The following is a 13,043-nucleotide window of genomic DNA, read 5'->3' on the forward strand; positions in this document are numbered from 1 at the left end:
CCTGTGCTGGCTTGCCCACTCCCACCCTGCATCTCCCCTGAGTGTGGACAGGTAGAGACATGAGAGAATACTTGGGTCGACACTATTGCTCCACAAATGTAACTATTAATCTAATGTCTTCACCTCATCTGCTGTGCTGAAACATTTGTCCTGCTTGGTTTTTAAAGTTTTGACAGACATTTTCACACAATCCGCTGACCTGCCTCGTTGTAACGAGCACGTCCTGCGCACCGCCACCTATAGGTACTCCAGTCTGTTTAGATCTCAAGTTCAGCACAACATTCCAGACCCCCCTGCAATGTAATCCGCAGGCAGCATGTTGAGGAAGGAGCTTATCAGCAGTTTCAGGAAGCTGGTAAATTATCACAGAGAGAAATGTGCGCCTGTGTCTCCCCCCCAGCCCTCGAGGGTAAAGTCAATTTTGTTGGATTATACAGAAAAACAACCATTTAAGACTGGGACGGTCCATTTCACACCAAGAAACCCAGCGCGAGTCTAAGATCTTCAAATGTCGACCACAAAAGGAAAGAAAAGGATTAAAAACTCCAGAGGAGCAAAAAAAAAAGGTTACATGAGAAACACTGACCTCTAGTGGACAGAAAGAAAAGAAAAGAAAGCGGCTGCATTTGTTAAAATGTTTTATTACACAGACGAGTGGAGACAAGTGTTCCTTACAATAATAAGCAGTAGGACTTTAACAATAAGGGCTTTTATAGTTACACTGATTTTTATTTAGTCTTCTTTCTCTGGTGCAGCTTCGAATTCAGACACAATGGATCTGGAAGAGAAGGAGGGAAACACTGAGTTAATGTGTGCAGGAAGAGGTCAGCTTTAAAAACAGAGGATTCATGTTTTTCTTTTCAAACACAAAACAAAATCGCATTAGAGGCAAAGAAAGTGCATCCATTTTATATTACTAATTTCTGCCACTGATTATTAATCACCATCTATTTAATAATCAGATAAGGTTACAAACTACTCAGTGAGCCTCATGTAGAAAGTTACTTTGATTTTCTTCAGAGTAAAAAACAAAACAAAAAAAAAACAGATTAGTTTCTCTACCCAGTGTTTTTCTAAGTGGGAGGCCCACAGATCCCGGGGAGACCATCAGGGGGCGCTAATGGGAACCTCATAAACAATGGGAAAAAAAGTAAAAAAAACAACTGCAAAAATAATAAAAATCAATTTTAAAAAATGTCATCATAAAAACTAATCTGTTTTTTTAATAGAGTATTAGGGCCATGTTAAAAAATAATAATAAAACAAAGTTACAAAAATAAAGTCACAATATTACAAGAAGTCTTTCTAGAATAAAGTCATAATGATATGAGAGTACACTCATTCACTCATAAAGTCGAAAAAATATAATAAATTTGTAGAATTATAGAATAAAGTTCTATTACAACTTTATTCCCATAATTTCATGACTATTTTCACAATTTTATGTTTAATTAGTAATGGCCCTAATGGTCAATCATTATTATAAAATAAATTAAAATAACTTATTTGGCATACTCATCTGGCTTGATAGTCAGATTTGTTAAGCTGCTGCTTTGCTCTTCAAGCTAGCATAGTTATCAAAAAAATGGAAAAGTTTCTGACAAAAAAAGACAGAAGCAACAGTAACCCTGGATACAAAAAGACAAAACCCTAAGAACTCAGGGCTGACTAAAATCAGAAGGCATGAGGCAGCTTTTATGCCAAATGAACGCAATATTTATTAAATAGTGAATAAAAGTGAGAAAAAACATTGTAATTCTTTATACATTTAGTAGTTTGCCCAGCTAAATTGATGCTCTGAGACGGGTCTCCGGTATTTTTTTTTTAAGGAGATATGCTGGATTTTTCTTAATCCATCGATTTTAGTCTCTTAAGATTTTCAAGTAGATTTTTTTTGACGTTCGAAGCTTTCAGTCAGATGCTGCACCGGCCCAAACCATAACCATCCCAAACCATAACCATCCCACCTCCACACTCTTCCTCTGCAGTCAGACAAGGCCTGCAATGTACCTCTCTAATTTATTCAGATGCTGCTGTCAGGACTTTAAATGTTCCAAGTCAGTTCCAAGTAGTGTCTGCAAATAATTCATGACCAGTCCACCCGATAGTGCTTCGCAGTCTACCGTGGGAGTGTTTTCATTATTATTCTGCTCGCCGGTCTGGCGGTTTAAAACTTTTGCACGGTGCCTCACACATTTTTCTAACTCCCCAGAAGAATAGAACGATTTAGTAAAATTGATTTGCCAATCGGTTGGTCGATTCCAGGTAATTAAGTGAGTCACCTTTGCTTGCCGTTCAGCTCAAACTCAGCCTGTGTCCTCTTCGCTAGCTCCGGGGTTGTTGGGAGACCGAAAGCGGCAGACAGCTGGACCAGCTCCACGGCTCTCTGAGGGGATGCGCTGCATCGACATGCGGTCAGGAAGCTGCTCAACAGCGCCCCACTGTGGAGGAATAGACCGCAGGGAAACAAGGGGTCATTACACGCTAAAAAAAAAAAAGAAGAACAAAGAATGGTGCGCAAACTTACGAAGGAACTCTGTTTTTGTCTTTGAAGAGCTGCAGCATGTCCCTGCAGAGGGAACCGGAAGAGACACAACAAGGTCAGAAACCATTAGGCAGTCCAACCTCCTAAACCATTCCATATTTTCTCTCAACATAACCAAAAAATTTCAACGCATTTTATTGATTGATTATTAATAAAATGAGTTGAATAACAATTTATCTGACGGTATACGAGAAGGCAGAATAGACGTGCTTTTTAGATTGATCAGTTTTTCAAAACCATGCATCATTCTGTTGTAGTGTGTGTGTAATGCGATAAAGAGAGCTTAAGACTTTTTACAACTATTATGAAAGGAATTCAAGACTTATTGCCTAGCAACGTACGACCTTCGTTCAAACAACTGCCTTTACCCATGATGGATGCAAAAAGCTTGCTAGCTAGCTCAGCTAGCTGTGAGTCACCGATAGCCTCAACCGTCTTTTTGTTTTTTTTAAAATTAGGGTAATTAAAAGTTTCTTAAAAACTTTTAAGGCTTTATTCCACTGGAGATGAAATAAATTAAAAAAATTAAGAGTTGAGAGATATCTTTACACATTTTCTTTGATTTACAGCATTATAGCGACAGAAAGAATAGCTCAACGTCAGTAAGAAACCAATTAAAGGAAAACTTCAACAGTCTCCAGTAACAGAACGTCAAGTTGTCTGAGTGTGACTCAAACTTTTGCCTGACTTAAAAGTCCTGCCAGAAATAAAAATACATATAATAGAAGAGATCAAATAGTCTTGTCAAGACAAAATGTAATACCTGTGATTAATATATTGAAGGCCCACTTAAAAAAATAAATGAATTAAGACATTTTATTGCCTTCATTTTACATAATTGAGCAGGAGACTTTTTAAGGATGCACTGCCAGCCTGTAAGCGGTGTGAATCCCTCTCTCACCAGGCCTTTTGGAGCTTGTTGGCTCGCAGCAGCAGGGTGGAGATGTGCGACAGCGACGAGGTGCTCCACTCCATGCTGGGCCTCCCGTCAAACACGCTTTTAATATCCAGAGCACACGCAGCAAAAGACTCCTGGACCTGCAGACGACATGGTCAGACAGACATTTTATCACTAGATCTTGTGGTACTGTTAGGATAACTATAAAAACTATTTATTACATCTTTGCAGTCTTTTTTTAACTAACCAAATGGCAAAATAAATTTTATTTATCATTAAACTGCTCACAGTAACTACATTTGATCACAGTTTTGAATTTATCAGTGACGTGCGGTCAGGGGAGGCAAGTGAGGAAGAGTCTCACCTGTCATAATTGAAAAATATAATGCTAAAATAATCTATATTGCTATTTTCACCCTGTGGTTTGTACTGTAAAGTATTTATTTTTTATTTAGCTTAACCAATTTTGATTATTTTTTCTTCACAATTGCTGAATTTTCGCGTTTTCCCATTCAAATGCTCAGAAGTGCAGCAGGTGAGGCAGCAGGAAGCTGAGCCTCACCTGGGATTGATCAACCTCTCACTAACTGCACTGGCTGCCACTCTATGACAGCATGCTCCTCCTTTCTGTACTTTGCCAATAAAATGGTAAAAAAAACATTTAATATATGAACTGATTTTCCATAATTTAGCTTATGTATATAACATACAGTGCTTTTTGTCACCAACTGTGTGTAACATGTTTCGTGTGTTGAGTAGCGATCAGAAACGGCAGAGAACAGATTCGAGGTGAGGCAGGCAGTTCTCCTGCCTCATGGCAGGGGGCGCTCATGATCCCAGACATTGTGACTCCACAACTACAGAGTAAGAGACAGTAACAGCGAGCTAGCCATGGAGCTAGCCATACAGTAAAGTGCAGCGATATATTCATAGTTTTCTCCTCGTACCGCAGCAATCACTTATTAATAATCACAAAATAAACATTAAGCCTAAAAACATACGACTGCAATAGACTGAATATTCTGCTCTTTGTGTGCAAAGTATTTCAGTATTTTTAGGGGCGTTGTCAGTTGCTATGGCAACGAGTCCACGCTTAGCCAGACCAACTCAAAGAGCGAGAAAGAAAGACGTGGTTTTGAGTTGCACTTAAACCGTTTCTCCCTTTGCTGTGGAGCACAGCACAAAATTAATAATATCTACATTACCAAGTTTGATTGAGTTAACGGAGTTATAGATGATGAAGAATTGTCTTTTTGCCCTCCATGCACATTTGTATATATGATTATAATTAAGTCAGTGCCTCACCAGCTTTGCACCTCACCGCACGTTACTGGGATTTATTGATGCTTTTATGGAACAAACAGGAGAAAATAGTGGAAAATCTGACAATAGAGTCAGTTTTTGGGGTGTTTTAAACATTTAGTAGAATTTATTGTTATAATAGAAAATTCTTCACTCCAAATGATGAATGACACAATGAAAGTGAGCCTTTTAAAGACACATGACCCAATGTTAATATCTGTATCGGTGCCAATATTGAAAAAAGAAAATCCTAGTTCAGGTATAAGTGACGATGGGCCCGATTCATAAGGGCAGATCTATTCAGTCTAATTCTACGTTTTGTGTCCGAGTGATGTCATGCTTTATTATTCATTGTACATTATATTTAGAATTCCTAAATGCACTCTTTAAACCATTTGAAAGAAAGTTTGCTGCAGTACTTTTCCATGTTTGACCAAGATAGTCAGTTTCACTTTATTATTATTTTACAATGGCTATTATACTCCTAATTGCGTTGACTGAGCAAATTAAAATTGTGTTGTTTTTACATGTTTGACCAAACTCATGAAGCTATTTGTGTATTTAAGTGTGCCGTACTGGTGAAGAGTTATCAAATGAATTTTAATTCAGCACATTTATGTCTGTGTTGTTTTGGGTTTTTTTAAATACATGTTTTCAGTCAATCCAGCCAATTTTTTTCTGTATTGGACATGAAAAAAGTGAATCAGTGAGGGATGAAAACAGACCTCCACACTGTGCTCCTCTCTGGCCATGAGACTCAGCAGCTCCTCCACCAGATCCACCTTGTTATCATGACCCAAAGCCTTAATGTCTGCAGACAATAAAGGGAAATGAACCATATTAATAGAAACAAAGGCAGGTGGAGCGCTCCTGGCGGTGTGGGACGGACCTTTCCATATGGTGGGCAGCAGGTCCAGGCGGCTGTCCGTGTCCAGAGCCTGCAGCAGGTTCTTCATTCCCTGAGGGTTGAGGTAGTGCAACTGCAAGCAGCAGACTGAAGAGTGAGCTACCGTCCACAGACGGCAGGAATCTGCAAACAGTAGCTGCGCTTCCATTGACCGTGTAATTGCGCAATTTGTCATTTTAAAGAGGAATAGAAACGAGGCAATTTCGAAAAAACTTGTTTTTCTATAAAAAGCTTTGCTGCTAGGATAACGTGGGGTTTTTTTGGCCACATCCCAGGTAGTTTATTTCACACGCTCTTCTTTATCTTTTACATCATTTATGATAAAATAAACAAAACAAAAGACTATTAAAGGGCAAATATGATCGTATTTTAAATGTTTAAAATTTTTTCCAAACAAATAAATTAAATTTACCTCTTGATAGTAAAAAAACAGCTTTTATATCGACAATTATCTAAAAACAGGAAGATGGTGTCTGATGGGCCTCATCAACCAGGGTTGGTCAAATTCATAAGGGATTTCATAAGGGAATTCACTTTTCACGAGGAAAAACTTATTCACGTGATTTTATCGCGTTTCTTAAATAATGGAAACACCGCATATGCAAAATTGTGCTCTTCCCTCCAACATTAGCAGAACCTTGACAAAGTTTGGTGCACGTCTGTAATGGAAACGCAGCCGGATGGGGGCGCACTGACCGAGGGGACGATCCGGCTGTACCACTTCAGCACCACGTCGATGTGCTCCATCATGCACAGCAGGTTGAAGAAGCGACCGCTGCCGAGGAAACGGGGAGGGTTAGGAAGAAGGAAAAAACTAAAATGAAGACAGACTGCATCAGAAGAGCTATTTCTGGGAACTTACTAATAGAGACCCTGTTGATAAGAATCTCCCAGCAGCCTCCAGTTCTCTCCAACTTCCACCAGACTGTGAACTTTGTAACCCAGCTCCAGATCTTTACCGTCCAAACACTTGGAGACATTGGAGGTGAGGTTAATGTAGCAGGAACAGAGTTACAGCCCTAAATGTAATTTTCTTGTTTGATTGCTCAAACTTGGTGAATAAAACCGAATTCTGATTCTACACTAAAAAAGTCAAGTCAAAGCTAAAAAAAATAATTTTTTTTAAAAAATTGAAACAGAAAAAAAAAAAAAAAAAAGATATTAAAAAAAGAAAGAGAAAGTTTTAAAACTTACCATTTTCATTGCAGTGGTGAAGAACAAAACTGGGAAGAAAAGAAAAATAAAAGTTTAGAAAGGTTTCCTGCCATCGTATCAGTACAGATGACATCATTTCCTCTCTCTGTCGCTCACCGTCATTAGGGTCCTGGCAGGTAAAGCTGGTTCCCTCCAGCTCTGTCAACACATCCTGTAAGACCTCCGTGTTGCTGGGCCCGGAGGAGGCTGCGGAGGAAATGTCCACCGCTCAGTAAGCGTACAGGAAGTAGCTCATAAACAGGAAGTAGCTCATAAACACCTGCCTCAGCGAGAGCGAGACCTACCTGACTTGTAGAAGACTGCCAGGATGTGTTCGTAGGTGGCCAAGCTTGGAGCTGAAGGTTACACAGCGGAAAACATGGGTGAGGAAACAACATGACCCCGTGACCCCTGGAGGTAAACGGCAGAGGCGACAAAGCCTGTAGCTTACTGATTCCCAGGGCTTTCATCTCGTTCAGGGTCTGGGGCGAGAAGGTTTTAGCCAGGAAGCCGCATCGCCTCAGAGCTTTGAGAACACTGTTGAAGGTGAGCAGGTTGGGACGAACTTTCTGTTCATTCATCTGGTTCAGCAACTCCTACACACACCCACACACACATAATTTAACATTGAACACCTGGTCTTACTGCTTCCTTCAGTCGTTCTGATGTTAAAAATGTCTTTTTTCTAATTAAAGGGAATCTGAACAACGTTCCAGAGTTGAGAAGCACTTACAGCGATAAGGTCCCATCTCTCATTGAACTTCTCTCTGACATCAGGAACGGCTGTGATCAGCGCGTTGAAGACGTGGACGTCAGCTGTGAATGCGAGAAAACCGTCAGAAACCGTCAGTTTTTTGGTGCTACGCGACTTTCCTGGCTGAATTAGCCCAGGCTAAACATTGTTTATTTATTTTAGTTTGTTTTAATGTTTGCCCCCTTTTTTTAAGACTTTATAATTGGTCTGCAGGTATCAATCTTCCAATAACTTAATCATCAAGTGATATTTTCAAATTTCCTGTCAACTTGAAATATTTTTTAACTAAAAAAAAAAAAAAGTGGCAGTCATCCAGCGGCCTACCACCAGGTTTGGAAAGTTTTCTGGGGGAAACTCTGGTGCTAAGAAGTATTAAAAGTAAGTCATGTTGCTATAAATTGGTTTATTACGACATAAACCAATTTATGGTTTCTTGTTTCTTGTAAACCAATTTTGTATTTCTTGTTAATACAAGAAATACAAAATAATTTCTTGTATTAACAAGAAATAATTAATCTTATTTCTTGTTAATACCTGATAAAGTAGAGGTGGGGTATGAAATCAAATAGAAGGAGTCCCAGGGTTGAACCTTGGGGAACCCCACATCTGAGCTATCCTGGATCTAAGCAGATATTCGTCCAGTATTAGCAATGCGCTGCTTCCTGCTCGCTGTGTGTCCTGATCCTCACCTGACAGTCTGTTGTTGAGCAGGTCTGTGTACAGGTTGAAAGCCTTTGCGTAGGCTCTATGCTGCGGGGAGACATAAACAATGAAGGAAAGCTCCGGTGATGAAACGTGGCTGTTTGTTCAGCATGACGGATGTGAGCGAGGCCTTACTTTCACCATGCCTCTGATCAGAGCGGAGTAACACCGCGCGTCTCTCTCCGGCAGCAGGTTGAAGATCCTCTCCGCGTTGTTGTTCTCCTTCCAGGTGAACTTCGGTAAGTCCATCGCTCGGCGCCCCATGGGTTTCCGCCTCCCGCCCTCCTCCTCTCTTGCCTCCTCCTGAACCGAACACAGAGACAAACCTCAGCACCCGCGCTCCGTAGAGCTGACCACATCATCCTGGTTAAGGTTGACTCACTCTGTCCTCAGTCTGCGGCGCCCCCTCCTGTACTGGGTCCCTGTCACAGTACAGACAGATGAGGTCCAACAACTTGTGGGTTGTCTCCATGGAGACTGCTGTGCCTGGAAGGAGCAATATTCACCAGAAATGAAGCGGCACATCGGTGGCGTTTTTGTTTTTTTAAAGAAACATAGCCTTTCTTGTGTTCGACCTCACCGGACTGCAGCAGCTGATCGTACATCTCCACTGCAGCCGAGACCTTCCTCAGGCTAATCCGTTCCTCCAGCGCCTCCTGGCTCACCTCCTCCAGACGCAGCGCCACGCTCTCTGGCATCAAACACTACAAATGCACACAAAACAAACTAAAAAAAGTGTGCAAGTCGTTGATTAATAAGTTCATCTACAGCTGATTGCTATCAGAATCAGAACAACAAAATTTGCTTCAGTACAACCCACCCAAAGCATAAAGAAGAGTAAAACAAAAACATAAACAAACAACATAAGACATGGGTAGACAGATGCCTGAGGCTGCAGGCCATCATGTAGATGATGGAAAATAAATTATATCTCACACTGGGTCCCTGCAGGAGACATGTGGGGTTGCAAAAACAAACCAAAAACCCCATCATCGATCCACTAATGATTAATTGATAAGCGGCCTTTTTCTAAAACCCTCGGTTTTCTCTAGTATCAAAATGGTCGGCTGTCTTTCCATAACAAAAGAGCTATATTTTACTATGCTGAATAAAAAAGCTGAGACAAAATTATTTGGTCTCCGCTTTATTAAATACTTAGCAAATACAAAGAAAATTGTGTTTTACATATATTATTAAATTTAGACATCGAATACAACAAAAGAGGAAGCTCACTGGTTGCTGAACAGAAAAATAAAAGATGAAAAGAATAAACTGTGTGAAACACTTAATCCCCCCATAAACGGAGACATCTACAGGCAGAAGTTCTCTTTGCTCCATGAAGAGCTTTAACTCACAACAAAAAACCCGCATAAAGTGTATTTTACATCCCAACAGGTTTCTGTTTGGATCGTTTCTGTATCAGTTGGCTGTGCATAAGAATGATCAATGGCGCCCTCTTTTGTATGGCGGTCAAACTACAACACTGAAAGAAGGTTTAAGCAGACATTATTGGAACTAGTTTTAATCTAATAAACCACCAATTGACAAATAGTCGGAAGTCGATTAATTATTTGCGTCCCTGCGGTTCTTACTGGTATATGCGGTTCTGCGAAGTCTTTGGTGAATAACTTGGGGTTGCTGTTGACAAAGTACTTGGCTGCAGCTCTGCCGGACTCCTGAGAGAGGGAGAACAGCTTCTGCAAAGGGAAAGAAGAAAAACAAACAACTCACTGTCAGGTACTGTCCCCATTCATTTTTGAGAAATCACTATGGTAACACAGATTTAAAAGTCGATATATCGTGCTAGAGCTCCTACAAACTCAGTGGACGTCCTGGGTGAGAGGTACGAGTCGTCCTGGAACTGGTAGGGATACGCTGTTGGGTCCTGCAGGGAGAAATGTCCAAACAGGAAACATGGTAAACAACCAAAATAACAAACAGAACCACGCAGAGAAACCAAAATCTTAGCCCGAGAGAACTCTTACTCGTTGGACAGTAGAAGCCAGGGCCTCCAGCACTGCCTCCTTGTTCCTGTCAAGAGGAAAACGCAATACTGACTGTGCTAAAGAATGTAGTCATCAGTGATCAGAATAAAACTTTTTATGCTGTTTATGATACATTAGACATACCATGATTTCTTTCTGGGGATGACTATCGCTTCTTTTGATTCTGGAATACAGTAAAATAAGCAATTTAACATCAAGAGACAACAGGAAATCAAGACTGATTTGCTATGGTTACGGTGGTTAACTGTATTTCACATTTGTTTTATGTCCATGTTTATGTTGCTGGAAGGTGAAGGGTTTTCAGTTTCCAGCAGGTTTTTAGAGACATGAGTCTTTCCATAAACTCCAGATCAAATGTCCATACTGCTTTGATTGGTTTACCTTTATGAAGGTCGGTAGCTTGTTGTTGCAGAGCTGAAGTCCGCCCGAAACTCCTGAGGGGAGACAGAACTAAGCTTTAATTATCTGGACCCAACCAATAAGGCGCACAATTTAGAAAGACCCTAACAGGGACTCGAACACATAACCTTCGTATTGCAAATACAAGAAACGCCATCAACTGCGCCACCATAGACGAACCAATAAACCAATATTTCCAACGAATAAATGGGAAACAGAATTTAATTTAATTTAATGCTGCACTTACATTTACTTAACACAGGAAAGCATCTGTAGTTAGTCTACAGTTTACTGCGGAACTGCTGTAAGACTTGATTTTTTTTAAACTACAAGTATTTTTTCCGCTTTCTGAGTACACAGTAGTCTGACCTTAAGCTGCATATGTTTAATTCAAACAGATTTAGCCGACTCATAGTAGTTGTGATGTAAGTAGAAAGTCAGGGACGTGACCTCTCCTGCCGTGGGATGCTACTGCTGTTAAACTAATAACACACACGACGTTACAAGTAAGTGACAGTAGAATATGACAGAAAAACATTCACAAGCACGACCTACCTGCTAGCAAACAGCTGGTCGATGTTAATCCGCAGAAATCTTCCATTTTTCTGAATATGATGTCCTACGTGCCTACAGGGAGCCGCCATATTGTTAAAAACTGAAGGCTTGTGGGAAAGGGATAAACCATGTCCAGTGAAAGAGGGGGGATAAATAATACTCACAGGGTTTTCAAAAGTTAATGCCAAAGAATATCTGATTTAAATCTGCCTTAACAACCATTTCGTAGGTAACATTGAAACATAAAGTGAAAGTAAAGAGTAATTTCGTGTAAATGTCTTGTAATGTATGTGCGCGTGCTCCCCTCCAGTCTCAGCTGTGGTTTCGCGGTCCCACGTGCGTTAACAGGAGGAAAGTGCGGCTCGTGGGCTTCAAGCTCAGCGCCATGAATTTACAACTATAAGCAACGCAAAGTTTCAGCTAGCATCCAAAAATGTTGTTTTCCAAAGAAGTGCCATGGCGGCGGCTGGAGGGCATGTCGTTTGGCTTGTACTCAACCGAAGAAATAAGGTGAGGCAGGTTTAGCATGTTAGCTTCTGGCGAGTCACAGTTCAAAACAACGTAGAAGCTCGTGGCTTCAAGCTCCATGAATGTCTGTCACATCGGAGCTGCTGTGGGGAGACTCATTACTTGTAGCAGCTGAGTATGCTTGTCAAATAACAAGTCCAAAAAAACTTCACACCTGTTTTACTTTCTGATCCAAAAAGCTCAGAACCAGTGACAAACTAATTAAAAAGTAACTGAGGATAAGTTGCAACATTTTTCCATCTCTTTTTCAGGAAGTTGAGCGTGAAAACCATCACCAACTCCAAGCTTCTGGACTCTGTTGGAAATGTGGCCCAGAACAGTTTGTATGACTTGGCGCTGGGGCCTGCAGACATCAAAGAGGTGCTTTACTGAAACATTATATATGCTCAGTGTTTGGACCTTATAGCTGAATCTTTTGAATGAATCAAATTCCTCATTTTGCATTTAAATGAATAATGTTACTTTGCTTAATATTGTTGGGTTTTCCCAGGTCTGTTCCACCTGCTGTCAGGATTTCAACAACTGTCCAGGGCACTTTGGACACATAGAGCTGCCTCTACCAGTCTACAACCCACTGTTCTTTGATGTGAGCATCATTCAATACACAAACATATGTCAATCAATCAAATTTTATTTGTATAGCACATTTCAGCAGCAAGGCATTTCAAAGTGCTTTACATCATTACAAACACAGAAACACAATGCAACATAGAATCAACAATCAAAACACAGCATTAAGTCAAGTTCCATCAATGAATTTGTAATTGATTACATTTCAAATACAATTCTAAACAGGTGGGTTTTTAGTCGAGATTTAAAGGTAGTCAGTGTTTCAGCTGTTTTACAGTTTTCTGGAAGTTTGTTCCAGATTTGTGGTGCATAGATGCTGAAAGCTGCTTCTCCTCGTTTGGTTCTGGTTCTGGGGATGCAGAGCAGAACCAGAACCGGAAGACCTGAGAGGTCTGGAAGGTTGATACAACAACAGCAGATCTTTAATGTATTGTGGTGCTAAGCCGTTCAGTGATTTGTAAACTAACAACAGTATTTTAAAGTCTATTCTTTGAGCTACAGGGAGCCAGTGTAGGGACTTTAAAACTGGTGTTATGTGCTCTATCTTCCTGGTTTTAGTGAGAACGCCAGCAGCAGCGTTCTGGATCAGCTGCAGCTGTTTGATTGATTTGTTGGACAGACCTGTGAAGACGCTGTTGCAATAATCAATACGACTGAAGATGAATGCATGGATGAGTTTCTCT

At 40.5% G+C, this 13,043-nt stretch overlaps 2 protein-coding genes across 2 annotated transcripts in view; one reads left to right on the forward strand and one right to left on the reverse strand.

Annotated features, from left to right (window-relative positions):
- Positions 1-621: 621 nt before the first annotated feature.
- Positions 622-11,399, reverse strand: ptcd3 (pentatricopeptide repeat domain 3). The gene is made up of 23 exons (XM_028008350.1): positions 11,263-11,399; positions 10,690-10,742; positions 10,432-10,471; positions 10,288-10,333; positions 10,119-10,187; positions 9,895-9,999; positions 8,883-9,006; positions 8,685-8,788; positions 8,438-8,605; positions 8,290-8,350; positions 7,580-7,662; positions 7,298-7,442; positions 7,152-7,202; positions 6,964-7,053; positions 6,847-6,875; positions 6,515-6,621; positions 6,349-6,427; positions 5,635-5,725; positions 5,471-5,556; positions 3,447-3,583; positions 2,528-2,569; positions 2,283-2,441; positions 622-778 (listed from the first exon to the last, which is right to left on the reverse strand). The coding sequence occupies exons 1-23, from the start codon at positions 11,349-11,351 to the stop codon at positions 733-735; spliced, it is 2,004 nt and encodes a 667-aa protein (XP_027864151.1). The 5' UTR covers positions 11,352-11,399; the 3' UTR covers positions 622-732.
- Positions 11,400-11,695: 296 nt separating this feature from the next.
- polr1a (RNA polymerase I subunit A) overlaps positions 11,696-13,043 on the forward strand; it is a 43,596-nt gene continuing 42,248 nt past the window's right edge. The window contains exons 1-3 of the mRNA XM_028008348.1: positions 11,696-11,772; positions 12,042-12,150; positions 12,281-12,376. Coding sequence (XP_027864149.1) covers positions 11,696-11,772; positions 12,042-12,150; positions 12,281-12,376 — 282 coding nt within the window. The remainder of the gene's footprint in view (positions 11,773-12,041; positions 12,151-12,280; positions 12,377-13,043) is intronic.

This window comes from Xiphophorus couchianus, chromosome 23 (genome assembly GCF_001444195.1).
Source record: "Xiphophorus couchianus chromosome 23, X_couchianus-1.0, whole genome shotgun sequence".
NCBI classification, from domain to species: domain Eukaryota; kingdom Metazoa; phylum Chordata; class Actinopteri; order Cyprinodontiformes; family Poeciliidae; genus Xiphophorus; species Xiphophorus couchianus.

Excerpts from the sequence above, each read along its gene's own strand:
- ptcd3 (XM_028008350.1), bottom strand. The coding sequence starts at position 11,351 with ATGGCGGCTCCCTGTAGGCACGTAGGACATCATATTCAGAAAAATGGA. Across the intron at positions 7,054-7,151 it reads GGCAGTCTTCTACAAGTCAG|CCTCCTCCGGGCCCAGCAAC; the intron begins GTAGGTCTCGCT and ends TTTCCTCCGCAG. Across the intron at positions 2,442-2,527 it reads GACAAAAACAGAGTTCCTTC|TGGGGCGCTGTTGAGCAGCT; the intron begins GTAAGTTTGCGC and ends ATTCCTCCACAG.